Genomic DNA, 19,781 nt, shown 5'->3' with positions numbered 1-19,781 from the left:
TACTATTGTTTTTTCTTTATTTTTAAATACTTGCTTTGATTTCATTAATTGCAGCTGGGTTCAAAATGCAGAGAATTGAAAGACATTCATTTTGGGCAGTGTTACAAGATCTCAGATGAAGGAATGATCATTATAGCTAAAGGCTGTCTGAAGTTGCAAAGAATATACATGCAAGAAAACAAATTAGTAAGTACATGTCAAGTTGTTGTGTTTTGTTTTTTTTTTTTTTTCCTATGGTATTTGCATTGTCAAAACTTTCTGTTTTCATCAGTTTAAAACTTCTGTCTGAATTCACTGCTTTTTGGCAGTGAACTGCTTACAAATTTCTTTTAGCTGTAAAAACTTTGATTCTACAGAGATAGCTCAGAAGGTGACTTGTAGTACATTTTAAACTAATGCTATTCCAGACACATACGAACTTTTGCTTTTTGACATGACATTCCAGGAATAACAGTTTGGGAGATGTTTGTGTAGGAGAACATTTAGTTCATTGAAATGTTTCTTTCATCGATACCAATATATTTTTCGACAGTAAAATATACATTTATGTAAACTTAAAGATTTCAGGAAGTTGGGTTCTTGACTACAAATAAAACACTGAATTTCTTTTCTTGAAATATGACACTTTCTTATCAGGATGCATTAGTGTGTCCATACTAGTAGAAAGAAGTTGTTGAGGGGTAATACAAGTATCTTTTGTCCTAATTATAGTAAGTGATCTCTGAAGTAATGCTTTTTTTATGTTTAGAGTCAGTTTCTACTAAATGATACAGTAGAGCATTCGGTTCATGTATTTATTCTTGCATGTAAGTAGAAGAATTTGCCTGCAGCTGAATCCTTAACTTTCAGCTTATTGTTAGGGCTGTAATCTTTGGTTTGAAAACTGCTGAAGTGGAACAAATAAGTTATATATGCTGTTTTTTAACATTGTACACTGATTCATCGGATATTTGGATTCAAATGGACAAGTATATTAATGCCTAAGGCAGTTCATTGGAGAAATTTGAGAAGGGCTTCTATTAAAAAAAATAAAGTTAAAAACAAACAAACAAACAAAAAATGTAAGAATTTGAGAAACAGGAGATAGTGGCCAAAACAGGAATCTCAAAAAAAAACACAAGTAGAAAAATTGTATTGTTCCTAGTCCCCTTCTCCCCTTGGTAACAAAACAAACTCTTCAGTCTGTCAGAAAAGGTCCTTGTAATATCTGTTATGATACCTGGAGGGTGGGGAAAAAAAAAAAGAACTGAAAGGTCTGAGATGCTTAAGAGGAAAGCTTGTTACTACAAAATTTAACTTGAAGAAAGGTAGGGAAATTCAAAATGCTACGTATTTTTCATTGAAAAAGGATGAACCTGTGCATCTTCAAGGTTTGCATGAAAGGTTATGCAATTTTATGTGAATATAAATTGTACAGTATATGTAAATAGCTACATATATGCCTGATCACTGCAAAATATGTGGACAAGATACTGATTTGACCATCTTTGTCTTACGCTTGTTGCTGTTGAAGTTTGTATTCTCTATATAGCCTGAAATCTAACCCAAGCTAATCTTTAGCACTTAAAAGCTCTGTGGTTTTATTATCTGAAAAGTAATTCTCCATTGCAATGGAACACAGGAAGGATCTTCTTATTTTTAAGACAACCAGGAAAGATGTTCTTCACTTAAGCTTTATTTCCATACATAGGTATTATTGGAAATGTAACTTTAAATTTTCATAAGAAATAAGACAAAAATACTTACTCTCAAATTAATATTTTTTTTAATTATTTCATCACTTCTGGATGCTTGTCAAGTAACTTACCAAAATTCACTCCTTGCACAATTTTTTGTGAATGTAGTTTTTAAATTAATTTTAGTTAAAGCTGCTGCCCAGTCTTAATTTTCAGAAAAAAAAGATAAATATTTGGAAAACTGTTTAGCTTGCTCAGCTTTGTTCAGGTCCTGTCTGGTGAAGAATCTTTTTTTTAAAAAAAAAAAAGTGTTCTTCAATGATTCCACTAGACAGCAGTCTGCTTCTACTTCTACTGAAGATGGTGGTCTTTCCACTTGCTTGGGGCAGGATATTTTCAAATCTTGCTGTTGTGCAAGTTTAATCTCTGAAATGATAAAACAGTTAGCTTGATGAAGGAAGCCAATCTGTATTTGTTATTGTAAACTAACATTTTTTCACCTTTCATAATAAAATAAAGATAAGAATTGTTTAATAATGTTTAGTTACCTTAAAAAGAAGTAAGGGTTGATTGGAAATGCTAACCGACTGCTTGCTTTATTAATTTCTGTGGGTTGTTTTTGTTTTCAAGACTGCCTTCTAGAATAAAATCACTGTTAATATTTTCTGTAGCACATCTCATTTCCTACTCTTATAGGTGGTTTGCACCTATAAGTGTGTGTGTATGTTTTCATCCTAAATCATTTTTCAAAATCGTAATATTCTTTTTTTTTTTTTTTTCTGTACCAAGAAAAGTGTGCTTGACATACAGCCTTGGTGTGTTTATTTGAAGTACACAGATTGTCAGTCTGCTTAGGAAGAAGATATGTTTTTCCCTTTGTAAATAGCATCCACTGCTTTCATGTAAATTCTGTATATGAAGTCTGCATGTTTTGTTTTTTTCTTCTTTCTCCCTTTTTTTCAGAGGTGCTCAAAATCATGTGAATCTTACGGGCAATTTGTACTAATTTCGAACTAGAGTGCATTACAGATGGTACATGATGGCTGGATTTTCATGTAGGCTTGTCTCAGGCTAATGGATTTTATACTTCAAAAATACATCTATCGAGAGGCAACCAGCAGCTAAATAATGCCTTTGTGAGTGTTACTTTACAGTGAAATGTGGATCAGTGAACACTGTTCAGTTGCTTCATCTGTTGCTAAGTAACTCCATTATCAGACTGCTGAGCAGAAACACAGAGGGAAGAATTTATGTTCTGATTGTTTAATATACTCGGCATTTCACAGAAAAATAGACTCCTTTCTTTTTTGAAATCCTGATTATGTAATGGTAATAGGTGAAAGCTACAAATAATAAATAGGTAGAAAGGATGTGTGAGGAGAAAGTTAAGTATCACAAGGCTTACAACACAAGGTTGTTTGTATAACTGTTTATATCTCTTCAAAATATGTTTATTTTTCCTCTGTCCTTTGAATAGAAGAGTAATTAAATGTAAAGCCTTCTTTCAGAAGCATACTGCCCAAATTAAAAACACAGCAAAAACATTTGCAGGCCTTTTGAAGCATGTCTGAAGTACACTGAGTTGTCTTTTCTTATCTGTTCCCAAAAAGTTTGATATAATCAAAGTATCTCACAAATTCAGTGTAAAATGAAGAACAGATTATAACTTGGTCCAGAGAAAGCTGGGGAACATTCTACCTTCTTGCTTGATTTTTGTTGGACTTACTGTTTTCTGGTCTTGGCTGGAATTGAGTTCTATGAGCATAAATTTCATGTTTGCCTCATATGAATGATTACTGTGAGTGAAGCTGTTGGAAGGTGAATTGGTTAATTTCATTGTCTGTTTTTTGTTTCTTTTTACCAAGGTCTTTCAGTCTTTCCACCCCAGAGTAACAGTACTTAACTTCAGTTGAAAAATCAGAAAACTGTTCCAAATTAACATGTAATATTTAGACTGAGAAATGGCATGGAGCAGTAGTTTAATCTGAATTGTTGATGAAAATAAACTGTTCTTCATTGTAGTCTTTCCTAGGTGAATGGAATCCTAAAAGGCTTTGACGTATCTGTGGCAGATGTACACCTAAATGGAAGCTTTGACCCCAGAAGCCGTTTTATACAAGCTTCTCCATTTCCTCATTATGAATAGACAGAGATTTGGCAGCCACATTTTAGAAATGGGAGAATCTTTTTCCTCATAACTACGTAGATTCTGCACAGTTGAGTTCTTTCTCACTGTCTTTCCTTAGCCTAGTGGCTTAATGGCTAAAATTATAAAAGCAATGGTTACCAAAACATAGCAGGTGGGAGTTACAGATTTGCACTGCCCTACTCCACCTAGTGTCTCTGTTCTTTAATGGTGAATTAAATTTGGATTAGGAGAATGAATTTCTACTAAAGAATAGTGCAGATATAGCTGAGGTTTTAGGTGGTGTAAGAATAACAGCATTCCTACAACTATGGTTTCTTCCCTTCCTGTCTTTTATTTTTAAGCTTATTTAGGGGTTTCTGGGTAAACAAAAACTGGCTGTGTGGCTGGGCCCAAAGAGTAGTGGTGAATGAAGCTAAATCCAAATCCAGTTGGAGGCTGGTCACAAGTGGCATCCCCAGGGGTCAGTACTAGGGCCAGTTCTCTTTAATACCTTTATCAATGATCTGGATGAGGGGATTGAGTGCACCCTCAGTAAGGTTGCAGATGACACCAAGTTGGGCAGGAGTGTTGATCTGTTCGAGGGTAGGAAGTCTCTACAGAGGGATCTGGACGGGTTGGATTGATGGGCTGAGGCCAACTGTCAGAAGTTGAACAAGTCTAAGTCCCAGGTCCCACACTTTGGCCACAACAACCCCATGCACTGTTACAGGGTTGGCGCAGAGTGGCTCAAAAGCTGTGCAGAGGAAAAGGATCTGGGGGTGTTGGTCCATACTCACCTGAACACGAGCCAGCAGTGTGCCCAGGTGGCCAAGAAGGCCAGCGGCATTCTGGCTTGTATCAGGAATGGTGCAGCCAGCAGGACCAGGGAGGTGATCAAACCCCTGTGCTCAGCTCTGGTGAGGCTGTACCTCAAGTACTGTGTTCAGCTTTGGGCCTGTCAGTACAAGGAGGACATCGAGGTGCTAGAGTGTGTCTGAAGAAGAAAGGCAACATGGCTTGCCTAGAGATCAAGTACTATGAGTAGTATTTTAGGGAACTGGGGTTGTTTAGCCTAGAGAAAAAGAAGCCTGGGGGAGACCTTATTGCTCTCTACAACTGCCAAAAAGGAGGTTATATTGGGGTGGAGGTCATTCTCTTCTCCCACGCACCAAGTGATAAGACAAGGCGAATTGGCCTCAAGATGCACCAGGGGAGATTTAGGTTGGATATTAGGAAAAATGTCTTCACTGAAAGGGGTTGTGAAGCATTGAAACAGGCTGCTAAGGGAAATGGTTGAGTCACCATCCCTAGAGGGATTCAATAGAAGTGTAGATGTTGTGCTTACGGGCATTGGTTTAGTGGTACGCTTTGCAGTGCTAGGTTAATGGTTGGACTTGATGATCTTAGATAATCTTGATGATCTCACTAACAAAAAAATGGAATATTTGCAAATAGTCAAATACTTATCATGTCATTTTAAAACACTGACTGGAATCAACATAGTATAAAAACCCCTAGGACAAAATAAACTTAACTCTTACATTTTCTGAATAGTTGCATCATATTAGATACATAACTAGATTTATTCATCCTTATGTGTATTACTAAGATTTTTTGTCTTCTTTTTCCTCCTGTTCTTGTTTGGAAATCAATTCTCCTTTTTTCTTATGAATCATCTACAAACCATTTGCTTCAACAGTGTATCCTTTGTGCATGACAACAGTGCAAACATGCGGAGAGGAGAAAATACTCTGCTTTGAGTTTAGTCCAGGCAAATTGCTTGAGGGGGAGAGTCAGACATATACACTACATCATCTGGTAATGTGAACTACTGGAGTTTAGAGTATATAGAAATCTCACTTTTCCACTGGTAAACAAAAAAGGGGTTGGAAGAAAAACATCCTTTCTTAATATGACTTACTTTCTCCCTCACCTAGTTCATTTTTTTAATATATAATTACTTCAAAATGTTGTTCTACTTAAGAGAAATTTTATAAAAGGTATCATTTTACCATGCTTCTTTGTGAATACTTTCCCAAGATACTTTCTAACTAGATTATTTGGTTGTTTTGAGGTTTTGAAAAGAACTGTAGTTGTTCCAGACTTTTCCTTTTCTACTATTATTATTAAAAACTCATGTTCTCCTTCAAAGTGTGGTTAGACATTGAGCTCATATAGGACTATTTACTTGCTAAACATATGAATACATATTGAATATGACACCAGTACTGAGTCCGGTCACTCTACTGAATATCGTAGCTGTGGACAATGGTACTTCATCTTTTTATATTAGAACTTTCTAAAGCAAAAATTTCATATGGATAACGTTGGTAGTGTGCAGTAATCATGATGAAGTATTTATAGTACTTAATTTTGTCAACCATGCTACTGACGTACCAAAAACTACTATTGTACTACAAAAATAATGTTCCATGCTTTAAAAACACACTCAGTAAACAAAACTAAGTTGAGATATGGGAAAATACACTTTCGTAAATGTTGAGACATCTGTTCAATATTAAAAGCAGTTTTGAAAAGTTAATTTTTCAAGAAGCTTCCATTTTGTTACATTCACTGTGTTTCTTTTTACAACAAAATAGAATAGTTTGATCATTTCTTCAGAAACCTAGGTGTTACAGCCCTATTTCTTGAATAGGATTTTTGCTTTTGTTCAGAACTGTCGTATTTTGACATAGTTCTTCAAATCCTGTTCTTAAGGTAAAGCATTTGTGCTGAGCTTAATGTTAAAAGGAGGCAGAAGAAGTCGAGTTATGTTCTTATGCATAAATATGTATTTTCTGTAAAGGCACTTGAACAGGTGTCAGGTTTTTATGCTTTATTTAAATATTTCTGTAAATAATTTGGCAATAAACACATTACTTCATATTCGCCCTTAGGTGGCGGTATTGACTTTGTAGTGGTAACAGGTCTCGAAATCCTTCATACAAGTGAATTACCAACAAAGAGTGCATAACTTCTGAATATTGTACTGCTACTAAATATCCTGTTTTCTCTTCGGTTCATCTGTCGGGATCACTAAGTTGTTCATATGTGTCTCAGAATGTTAGCAATAGGTTTTTTAACAAAGCTCATTCGACTAAATAGTATTCAACTTTGGCAGTACAGTTACGCGCATTCTTATGGAAGTACTTCAGAAGGTATGGTATGTGTAGTTCATTAAATAGTAGCAAGGAGGAGGGAAAGAACTGGATAGAATTTTGGGATATATTTTATGTTTTGTTTGTTTTCTAAATAGAATGAGAGCTAAGAATATAGGATGGAAATGCTCATATCTGTGCTGAATATACTGAGTATAAGTTGAATGAATCAAAACTGCTGCTGGCTATCCTGAGTGAGACCCTAGAGAAAACCAACTCTACTGTTCCATGATTTGCTTTTTACCTGTTGCTAGGTAAGAACGTCTTCTGCAGTGATAATGCTGTTTTAAACTTGGCCCTTCTTAAAGGCCAAGGTCTTCTGGGGATGCATATTCAAGAATACATCCCAGAAAACTTGTGGCAAACTACTGACTATCTTTAGAAAATAAATCCTTTGTTTTCATTATTGAAAACAAAGGGTACTGAATCTAATTAGTTATATTACTTTTGTGCATTTCTGTATAGTATTGTTCTATTATGTAGTGCATTCGGTTTATTTTTAATAACATAAAACAAAAATGCACTGAATGTTTCACTCAAGTTACTTTTCAAGGATATGTGTCAGGCAAACCAATTCTGTTTAAGCTACTAATGTCAGGTATAGTAGGAGCCCTTTAAAGTAATAATTTTCAAGTTAGTGCATAACACCATATTTGGAGTTAATATGCAGCATGTTCTCTTAAGTTATATTGAAAGTATTTTTTGTGTATTGTTCTACAGATATCTTATTGCTGCAGAAAGAGATTTTCCTTAAGTGTTGCAAGCTGTTGTGCTTTGATTGTTTTGTTTTGTTCATTATTTTAACCTTCCTTAATGTTTCTGTCCTTTTTTTTTGGTTTCCTCCTTAAAATATGTCTTCAATAGGCAAACTTAGTAAATAGGCAGGTGAAATAAATTTTTACTTAAGATGAATTCAGTATTTGTGAAACTCTTCAGACTGACAGTGTTGGAAACTGAAGTCTTCTTTGTGTCCACTGAACAGGTACAGCGTGAGCAGCAGCAGTGCAAGCTTCACCACACTGCCCCACCAAAGCGCTGCAAACCCTGACCTAGAGAGAGACCTCTGTAGCAAGGGTTAAGAGGCTTGTTCAGTCTCCATGCTCACTCAGTCTTTACAGTGGCTGCCAACGGGAGTACTCATTTGTGATAGTGGATAGATAGCCACATCACAAAAGCACCAGGAACTGGACTGAAGGCACCACCTTATTTGATAAAAACTACAGAGGATCTGTCAAATGTTTAACTTCAGTTACTGCAGACCTGAGCCACTGGTAGAAGTGAACAGCTCCAGGTCCGATTGCCAATTCCCTGAGTTTAGTCCTTCTCTAAATACTAGTGCAGCTTCTCTATGTAGCTTCACTGTACTATGCAGAAACTATATGTGTACAGACTGTAATTTTTTTGTAAAGTTAGTTGTGTGCAATTTTCAAATGCTTGGCTGTACATATAAACACCATGGCTTAATGTCAGCTGTATGATTTCATTATTTTGTGCCTTTTTCTTTTCTCTATATAAAAAAATGAAAAAGAAAAGCAAACAAAATAGAAAAAAAAAACAACTAATACATTTAATGAGCTTTTTAACAAATTACTGGATGTTGTGAGTTGACTTGTCATATATGAGTGTATGTGTATATGTTTTAAAAGCAGCACAATTTGAATTGTAGTATGTATTGTATTACTCATGTTTTCAGATGTTTGTGGTAGATTAAAAACAGCAGTTAAAAATAAATGGTGAACTTCTATTTTGATATGAAATTAGGTGTTATATCACTGATAGTTCTTCAGGCTTTAATTTGTATTACTACTTGTGATATACATGTTTCACATGTATAAAAAATGTATTTGTTTTTTTTTTTTTAGATTAACTGTAGATTATCATGACAAACACTGAGGATTTGAATAAAATAGGAACTTAAAAGTGCCTAATGCAGAACATTATTTTCTACCTTTTGGTCAACATTTCAGTATAAGATAATTATTCATTTGATACTTGCAGATGATATATTTGCATATCATTTTAAGGTTAAATATATCTATGTATACATTTAAATGGTATCAGCTAATGCCTGTACAATAATGACTAACATGTTAGGGAACGTGAACATCAGATTTCCAATGTACTGTAGTGAGTAATGTTTTCAATATATAAGATTCAGGTACTAAAAATACAAACATAATGGATGGAGGTAATGTGAAAAAGCCAAAAGCAAATTGCATCAAGGTGGGAGTTTTAAATATCAGTCATTTTTATGCCCTCTCTGTAGTTATTGAGAGAGCCATTGCATAAAGTAATTTAAATACTTACCAAAGACAATGGCGGTACAGAAATGAGTAGCATTTGTAGGGTATTTCTGTATTTCCAGGGCATGCAAGTTTTTGTGTTTTTTTTTGTGTTTTTTTTTTTTTTTTTACTTATTAAGCACTCTACCAAACTGGAAATAGAAACTGAAAATATAGTTAGTAGTCAGATCATAAGATGCATAAACAGTTTCTGTATTGTTGTGGTGTTCTGTTTAACTTGACCTGTTAGCATTTTATGTAAAAAGAATGAATGCAAGTAAAAGCAAATTAATGCAAAATTGCAATAGCACTTGACTTCAAAAGAGGCTTTTACTGAAGCAATAAAATCTTTGCAATAATATGTAACTGCTATACCAAAAAAGATGTATGTGAAATTATATTTTTCTTGGATTCTAGTAATTAATAGATTTTACAATCTAATCTGGTTACTAAAGTGATAAATTTTTACTGAACTAAGCAAAATGTTTAATTTTCATTAGGTAGGGTAGGTATATATAAATTTTAATGGAGGTAATAGATCTTGAATTCAACTGAATTAGGCACTTTTTTGTTTATTTTGCTGCTTTTTGTTTTTTGAATACATTATTTAAAGCTTAAATTTGATTTAAAAACTTGTGACCAGGGATTGGTAGCTGGATATGGAGCCTTTTTGATTGCTTGATTGCGTTTAATTGCCATTTGAGTCCAGTAACCAAGAATTAATATACTTCTTTAATAACAAATAGAATTATGTGATACTAGACTGAAAAACTTTTCAGTAAAATGCGTGTTTTTATAGATTGTGTGTGAGCTGCTAGATATTAAAGACACCTAACTTGAGTTGTAACATAACTCCATTTTCTGTAGTTCTTGTTATTTGATTTTTTTTTTCCTTTTGCTTTGGCAGGACTGAGGCAAGGGGTGGTGGCTGTGGTTTTATTTTTAATGTAGCAGAAATTCCACTTGCAAATTCCAGATGAATGACTTCTTTTGTGGGAACGTTTTTCATGTGTTAAGTTTGTATCTTAACCCACGTTGTACTTGGTAAAAATCTTCAGCCATTCCATTGAGGTTAAGTAATAAATCAAAACTGATAATGTTGCTTCCAGTGAGTTGTGATGCTTCTTGCTGAAAGAGATAGCAAGTATGATGCTGTGAAGCAAATTTTTAAAACTGTCAGTATCATTATTTAAAAACGCTGGTAATTTGCATCCATCAAAGATAATACAAATATGCCTTTATATGTATGGGACAAAGACAAGATTACATACAAATAATGAATGACAGACAAGAATCTTTGTTTATATCAAATAACAGCAAATTCCAGTTGAATTTATCCTTCTGAAGCTAGAAAAAAGAAAACGTTGAATTTCTGAAGCTGGATGCAAACATTCTTTCTCCAATGAACCTGACTGTAACTGTTACATAGCTTAAAGTACGAGAGATCAAACTTCACGTTTGTAGTGGAGGAAGCTCTATAGATGCCTACATTTCCTCTCCTCATGCTGGCCAATGTAGCCAGTATCTGAGAACAAATACATTCCTTCTTGGATGTCTTGAGGTGCTCTTCCAGGTAGTTGTGTTCACCAGAGCACTCCATTGTTGGCATGAATCTACAGAGCAAATTGAATGGGCATGGAGAATGAACTGCTGAAGCTGTCCTAAATAATGTCTTTTTCAAGACAGTCTTTTTCAAAACAGTATTTACTGTTTTACTTGAGCTTTTGAACTGCAGCATCAGTGCCCCAGAGATGTATTTTTTTGTATTTGCAATAAAAAAGCCAACAGCTTTTTCTTGTGGAATTATCATCCATATCTATACTTTACTCTGTTGTTCCACTTCTACACACTTATGTCATTCTAGAAATTTAAGTCTTTATTACTTATTATTTTAATAACATATAAATATTATATGTTATATATATTATATTATATATGTTATAATATTATAATATTATAAATATTATAACATATTAAAAATATAAATATTATAATAACTGTTATTACTGTTCAAATTTGTTATTGTCTCTCAGCTGTCATTGTTCTTCTAGTCCAGACTGCTAGTGCATAAGAAACTGTTCTTGTCTGGGATTTAGGCATAGGTACTGTTTTACTTACTGTATCTAGTCTTTAACCACCTCTTCTGGGTTTAAGAGCTATGGGCAGCTTTGCCCCAGTGGTTTTCCCAGATTCCTTAGCTTAGTGTTCCCCTCTTCTCTGCCCCTCTGTTTTGTATTGTAACGCCATCACTACCACCCTCAATGTCCATTTTGAAGTTCCATCATGCCTGTTCTGCATGAAGGTTTCCTAAAGATTATCTTGCTGGTGTGGTCTTCAGTCACCAACTTGTGCTTGTAGTCCAGTTTCCTTGCAGTGTTGTGTCCAAATACCTTTTTGTCTATGTAGAGTTTATAGCTGCTCCTGACATTATGCAGAAGTTACTGTTTTGTAAAAATACAGAATTATTTTTAAAATGTTAAGTTTTTGAGAGTTTGGGTAGTAGATATCTGTCTTTCAGGGAGGTTAACTCATGAGTCTGTGCTCATGAGTTGGACTTGATCCTTGTGGGTCCTGTCCAATTCCCGTGTTTCTAAACTGACAATAGATTTTGTGAGAAAGACTGAGCTGGTCTTCCATCTCGTACCAGTTTGGTTAACTTATAAGAATGGAGTAAGAATGTTTTTTGTATAAACTGTGAAAATGTAAGTTTTAAAAAGAATCTAGGATACAAAATTATAATGAAAAAATGTAAACAGTGAATGACAAATGTATATTTGTTTTTAAAATGCTTTCCTGCTTAGGCATAGAGAAAATGTCAGAGCTATGTATAATCTGATCTGGAACACAGTAATGGCATTTTGAAGGATAAACAAAAATGGTTGCTACTGTTAATATTATCCAAGTATTTAAATATCAACAGTACTGGTATTTGGAGGGCTAATTTAGACAAGAAATAAGAATAAGTTTGTTTCTTTTAGGTTTCAGAGTGCTTAACTGAGAATGAATCAAATACATAGAAATAAACGCTATGAAATGAACTTGCCTTGCTGGTTAGGGCTTAAAATAAAAGGCTTGTGTCACTTGATACTCATACAGCTCTGGAGAGCTGAATGCTGTGTAGGGTGGGAAAGCATCTGTGAGCTCTCCAGCTGCTTGCCTGCCATCTGCGAAAACCAATCACGAGCTGTGGGCTAAGCTATGCGAAAAGGGGTCTATCTATCCAGCAGCTTGCTGCTGTTGCAAGGAGCCAGTGGCAGAAAGCTTGCTGCTTTCTTCCCATCTCTGCCCCGTTCTTCTGACTTGGGTGATCTCCGCATATGGGGGGGTGGGGGGAGTTAGAAACGATGCCTGCTGGGCTGGGGAGATGAGCTCGCTGTGCAGTGAGCTTACGAAGGTAGTAGGCATGCCCAGCAGCAGAGCTGATGCAAGGGCATGAGCATCCGAGAGGGTAAGCAGGTACAGGCAGCTGTGAACCCATAAGAGAGCTATCCTGTTTCATTAAACACCACTGTCAATACCAAAAACTTCCCCACATGAAAAAAAAATGACAGTATAGTTCTCATTGTTTGAAAATGTGAATTTCTAAAATGAAATATCATTTGAGAATGTCTGTATTAGGCATTTCTGAATAAAGATTTAAGAAGTACTTCAGAAATTTTTTAGGTTTCAGAACAGCTACATGTAGTACTGTTTTTGTCTGGTTTTAGGACTACCTATTCCATCTTAGAACATCTCACAAAATTTCTTGTTCCTATACAAGTTATTCTTGTGTTAATCTCTCTCTCTCTTTTTTTTTTTTTAAAAAAAAAAGAAAAAGAGTGACTTAAGTAATGTAAAGCCTGAAAAACACTGCACTGTGCCTATTACACATAGGTGATATGTTCTCCAGATTTTGGTAACAAACTTCCACTAACAAATTAGTATTGCAGTACATATAAATGAGATAGAAGCTGTATGCCTGGGGGCTAAAATTGAAACAGAAAATTATTTTTTGTTAGAAGTCTGACACTAGGTACTTCTTTCTGAGTATTAAAAAAATTATATTAATGGAATATAGACTTGACTGTGTAATTCTTGTGGAGGTGTAAGCCTGACCTGCGATACTATTAAATAAAGATGAAAATTTTTTTTCAACACGTACATGTCAAAGATGTTCTTTCACTTTTGTTTTTTCTACCATAGGAGTTTTATCTCTCTTGGGAAAGGTGTTGCGGATAATCTATTACAGAAGAGTTGCTATAGCTGACCTTTTGTGTTTTTTTTTTTTTTTTTTTTTTCAGTTGTGATATTAGTGCTCAGTGAAATGATGTAAAACTCATGGGACTACTGCGATTGTACAGATAGGTGTCTGTTTTTTCTTGCTGGAAGAGAATAAATATGAGTAGTGGATTCTAAACTTGAATGATGATGCTTTCATACTTATGTTATTATACACACTGAAAACAATGAACGTGATCGTGCTTTGAGGGAAGTAATTTTTTTATCACATGGTAAAGGTGTTATTGTTATTCTATCTGTTAGGGCTGAGATGTCCTGTGAAGGTCTCTACACACGCCATTTTCTTCATCTGTGGTGTGGGTGGAGTTACCAGGAAATTCAGACCCTTTGATTATGAAAGTAATTCCAGTATTTTTGTTGCAGGAATATTTCAGACAACATGGCAGTAGCTTACTTATTTCCTTCATGCAGGTAGCAGTTTAGCTGCATTATTGCATGGACCCAGTAAGAGACTGGGTAACATACTCGTGTAGGTAATTGTTCTCCTCTGCTGTAAACGTATCTCTACATGGACTGAAAAGAATTATATTAACAAGGAGCGTCCTGTATTGGCATGGCAAAATACTGCTATTTTAGTATGATTTCAAATTGCTGTCTTTGCACAGAAGTAGCCATTCACGTAGCGGTAGTTTGGAAAGTAGGAACAGCTCTGATGTATCTGTGATCTACTGTCTGCTGTGTAGACCTTACGTCCCTAAAATAAAATTTGGTTGAGGTAATGCAGAAAGTAGCTATGTTAATAGCTTTTTTTTTTTTATTATTATTTTTACTGTAACTTGGATCTAGCAATTTGCTATGATCCTATGAAGGTGAAGATAGTATAGTTTGTACATCAAATTAGGCACAAGTAGAACAGGAACATGAAGTTCTGTTGTTTGTTTGATTCCAAGTGTATTTTTAAGCTAGTGTTATAATAAGAAATAACATCTAGATACCAGTTTGTCCAATAGTTAGAAATTTTAATAAATTACTCTTGAATTAAGCATGCTTTACCTCTTTCTACTGTCTAATGCCAGCATTTTTAGGAAACACTGCTTTGAAAGAAGATAAATTTAGATTCATAAATAAAAGGCAAAAGTCAGATCAAAGATTTAGATACCTTGGCTGAAGTCTTTGTGCCAAAAGTAAATTGTTCCTTTTATCTGGTATTTCTGTTAATGATGTCATTATTTATGCTGGAATCATTTGTATGCTGTGACTGTGTTTGCTAGGACAATTGACTTCTGCAATAGTTACTGTTCATCACAGGAGAGTACAATTCTCTTCCATCTGCTTAATTCTTAAGTAATACTTATTTCTGACAAATTTTGCTATCTTAAAAGTAAGATTCAATTTCTCTTAATTTATAAAAGTGAAATCAGATTTATTTATTTTTTTGGGATAAACACTATAAATTATTTTCTCTGCTGAACTACATGGAGAAGGGAAATAGCCACTTAGTTATTGCTGCTGTTATTACTTGTTAACATGTTTGTAGTTGTCTTCAGAAGATGTATGCTTATGGTTTTGCTTGATTTAAACTTGTCATCCAGAAAAGTTAGGTAGCTCTGTGAAAAAAGTAACTACTAGTCCTTTATACATCATAAATCTGAGTTTTTGTAAAAACAGCTGCTGATTTTGAAATGAGTGTTATTGAAGAACTATCAATTCATTTAATGTTTCCATCTGTGCATTTTTATTAGCTGCATAAATACAGCACAGTTATGGTTTTAAGACTGTAAATTTTGAGTCGCTTATAACTTTCCCTCCTTTGGAAAGACATTACCCTGCAATCTAGAGAGCATGTGTTTCTAACCTGCAATCTAGAGAGCATGTGTTTCTAAGCCAAATGCTGTGCTTACAAAAGTTTGTTTTCACAAAAAAGTAGGAAATATGTTTTAATCTCTGTATGTGAATGGGGAAAATTATGCTTTTCCATCCTTAATTGGTACAGAAAAACTGAAATTTAGGATGTAAAGCCACCACAATATAACGTATGCACTTTGCTTTTTTATTATCCTCTTAAAAATATAGCTTGCCTGTGTTCAAAGCAAGAATTGAAAAGAAACTAGTATTTTTAATTTTTCACCTTAGGACTGCATATACATGTAAGGACTACATATACAGGACTACATATAAGGACTACATATACAAATATATGTAGAGCAACGTGTCATGGCTCGGCACCATGGGAACATTTTCTGTCTGGGGGCTGAAAAGTTTAGGTAAGGCTGCCTGAAATTGCTCTGCCTAGATGCTAGGGGCTGCTGCAAGTAAAGGATCAGGCAAAAGCCAATACATTTATTAATTTATTTTATTTTTTTTCCATATGTATGTTTATTTTTCCTTGGTGGTTGGAAACTGAGAGTCTTTCATCTAGCAAATGGATGCAACAGTTTGAAAAGAGTTTCCACATTTCTTCCAGAGGCTTTCCATCCCCACAGGGATGGAAATTAGTGTAGGTAGTGTGCTCGTGAACTAAGACACATGCTATAACATAAAACTGCTTTCTTTGGCTGCTCTAAGTAAGATGCAAAGGTTTGTGTTGGAATGGTAGGGAACAGTTAAGAGTAAAGTTGCTCAGTGATGAGTGTTTTTTGTTTTTGTTTTTGTTTTTGTTTTTGTTTTTGATCAGTTGGAGAATATAGCTCAGGGCTTAAACAGAGTAAGAAAAATTCTGGAAAGCCTTACTGGTCAAATCCTCAAGATGAGTGAACTGCACATGCTTTCCCAGAAGTCATATGTTCTGTAATATTGAAAAGCTGCTTTATAAAGTGTTGCTCTACACTTCTTACTTTTTTTCTACAGTTTCCCCTAATGTTGAGGCTAGGCATCATCGGAGGATATGTTTACAAGATTGCTTCTTGTACGTGATGTTGCTATCCAAGCACATCTAGTCATATAGCCTATTCTGACTTTTCTCTGATGTAGAGGATGAGGACTGGTGGTCAGCAGTATCCTAAAACTAACTACGTTCTCCCCTCTCCCCCCATTTTCAGGATATTTTTCAAAGTTATTGCTAGTAGTATTACTTCTGGGAATAAATGTAAGATATTTTTATCACAGAGCATTACTAATTCCTACTATTTGTGGTCTTTTTTTTTTTTTTTTTAGTAACCAAATTAATGTAATGGTGTGGAATAGAAGGTCAAAAGCCTCAGACTAGCTTTGGACAATTTGTTCTTGGAACATGGTCTTTGGTGTATAGCTGTCTCAAAAGGAAAAATAAAAAAAAAAAAAAAAAAAAGGAAATCAGGTCTTAAAAGTAATCCACTGATAGGAATTGTGAATAAGAATTATAAGAATTTGGGATTCATCTGAACAAGTGACACCCCAGCCAGGTATATGGTGCAACGTGAAGTACTAAGTCTCTGCTGGGCTGGGTCTATTTATGTCATAAGTAGACTTCTACCCTCTAGACTGCAGTTATAAATTGACAAGCACATTTTTTCATTTTGCCCTATGCCCCTGTGTATTTTATGAGCATTTACCCGCAGACTTCAGTTGTACGAAACTGTCTTTAGAACAGACAAATGGGTTAAGCAGAGTGAAAGCTAGGAGCTGTCTACTAGATAAGTACGTGTGATGGTGCCTCATAACTTTTGGAACTTTTAATTTAACTTACATGTGGTCTGTTGGCTTTATGAAGTCCAATTTATTACACTAACTCTTCAATTTTTATCAATTGCACTAATTTTTTTTTATCAGTCAGTTTTTGAACTATTTCTGTATGAATTTATGAAACGGCAAGTGCCAGAATCAGTTGTTAGACTGATACGTGAATTACACAGATACCGGAGCCTTAAACCACTCACAACCCAGTAGCTGCTATTTGTACAAGTACAGTCCTTAAATTACTCCTGGAATTGAAAGCATTTTGTCATGCAATATTAGTATGTTATTGCTTGTTTCCCCCTTCTAAACACAATCTTATATTATGTAAATTATTTCAGTATCAATTTATAAAATGTTTAGATTTTTTTATTTTAAAAATTGCTTAGCCAAAGTAAATTGTATGCATTTATATAGGATGAGGAATTCTGCTCTGTCTGGTGTGGGTTTTTCATTTTTTAAAAGCCCCAACAATATTATTTGGTGAATTTGATTAGTCATTGACAGCCTTTTTCTATATAGTGCAAAAATATATGCATATTATATATATATATATTTATATATACCTATATTAGCAAAAAATGTTTATTGAAAGTTGTTATTTTTCTCAAAACAAATTTTGATTTCTATTGTCCTATAAATTATTTGAAGGAGGCTAACTCTAATTCCTTTTCAAATTCAAATAGTAGGTCACAATTATGATGCGACACCATAATTTCCCTATTGTTGTTATTCAGTGAAACTGTGATGCTTTTAAGTTGACTGAAGTGATATTTTTTCCCCTCAAGCATTCCTTCTGTTGAGCACTTTTCTCTTTGCCTCGTATATGTTCACAGTTTTTCTGTTTTCAGTTATTGACACCAAGTTTGTTGAAGGTCAATTTGCTTAGTATTAAATCAATAGATTTTATGCCATTAGGAAGTCTTGCCCTCTACCCAGTAGAAAAATTAAAATTTTGAAAGCATTACTGTTTCTTATTCAGGACAGAAGTGTTAAGACTTCTATGAAGAGAGAAGGTAAACTGCTAGGTGAAATCCCGAAGTTCAGAGCACCCAGCTGAAGGTCGGATCTGTTACGCTTTGTACAGAATAATTATTCTTTAGGATTTGAAATGTGAAGGACAAGCTGGTGTTTTGTTTTGGCGATGGTGGTGGTTTCTGCCACAACAGTGGTAACAGGTGCAACTGTTACAGAGAGAGCAAATCATTAGTAACAGCACTGAGTGTGTAAGCCTGGATTGCATGTAAGACAGGCTGAGTCTTGGCATTCTGCTGAACTTGTTCCAATGACTTGCATTCCGATGACTGTGATGTAAAGACCTACCTGAAATACACCCTGCTTTATAGGACTTTATGCTCAGTCATTGTAAGTGCATCTGTGCTCAGCCTGCAGAGTCTGTATGCTGTTCTTTATCTTGTTTGACAGGGAAAAAGTGTCTCTTCTTGCACTTGGTTATCTATTTCCATGAAAGTTTCAATGAACTTTTCAGCTAACTGTTCATGGAAGGTATCAAACAGCCTCTGAATGCCTGCCATCTTTCTAAAAATACTGCCTTGATTGTCTTTCAAGATTGTTAAATTTATCTTTGTGGGCTTTTTCATTGTCTGAGTTTTTTGTTTGTTTGTTTTTGTTTCATTTTGCTTTTCATTCCAGAATGGTTGAAGTATTTGTTTATATTTGGCTATATTTGAAGTTGCATGTAGGTAGTCATATAGAAATGTGGCTCATCAGTTGGATTCATAGGTGTTTTGTTATATTTCGTTTTGATAAGCCAAGAAGTACTGCAGATGCTTAGATGCTTTTTGTTTCTTTCCTTGGACCTTGCAAATCTTTTTATCCTCTTTATGATTTTCTGGTAAAACTTTTAAACTCATATTTTTATTCAAACCAGTTTAATTCTTACAGTTTTGTGTAGTTTCTTCCTGTTATTCTGTTCTGAAGACCTATTTTGTATCCAAAATTGGTTCCATTGTATTCTTCCAATAACACCCTTTAAAAACAATAAATGAAAGGTTTGCTACAAAGGTGATGTGGGGATTGATAGTGGCATATTGGTTTAAATTGTTAGGCAAAATGTGACTATTTTATTTGAAAATAATGATATTTTTTTTTCAAGAGACCATGGTTGTATTGAAACTCATGAGAATGAACGTGTTTCTTATTTTTTATTAAAGTAACCTTAAGGTATTTAAGGTCTGTAACCATTAAGGTATGTAACTCTGTTACATACAGCCATATGATCACAGTGCTTTAGCATGCTGAACTAGTTCCTTGCACAGAGTTGGACAAAGCCATCTCTTGTATCTTTGGTTACCCGTTAGTTTTTGTCTGATCTTGGATGTACTTCAGTACTCAGTAAATTGTGATGATATGAATATACTGGACCATGTTTTTTTTGGTGGAAAAGAACTGGCAGATTGAGCAGATACATCATTTTTTACATCATCTGCATTCTTTTACTTCATTTCTGAATTGTTCTCGGATGTGAGTGGGAAGGGCAGTATGTGGGATGGTGCTCCACTGATTGATGCGCATGATTGTCTTCCAACATGAAGTACACCAGGCCTTGACAGACGCTGTTCTAGCTCTTCAAACGTGATCTAGTTAGATTATGGTCAGATCACTATTTTTGAGTGGAAAGAAAGGTAAAATTTTTGAGAGAACGTAG

The 19,781-nt window shown here is 34.7% G+C and overlaps 1 protein-coding gene across 1 annotated transcript in view; it reads left to right on the top strand.

The window, feature by feature from the left end:
• Positions 1–19,781, top strand: part of FBXL17 (F-box and leucine rich repeat protein 17) — a 307,609-nt gene that overhangs the window by 21,275 nt on the left and 266,553 nt on the right. The window contains exon 4 of the mRNA XM_068666661.1: positions 55–186. Within this exon, the coding sequence (XP_068522762.1) occupies positions 55–186 (132 nt within the window). The remainder of the gene's footprint in view (positions 1–54; positions 187–19,781) is intronic.

This window comes from Anas acuta, chromosome Z (assembly GCF_963932015.1).
Source record: "Anas acuta chromosome Z, bAnaAcu1.1, whole genome shotgun sequence".
Classification (NCBI taxonomy): domain Eukaryota; kingdom Metazoa; phylum Chordata; class Aves; order Anseriformes; family Anatidae; genus Anas; species Anas acuta.
This window is presented reverse-complemented; position numbering and strand designations above follow the sequence as displayed.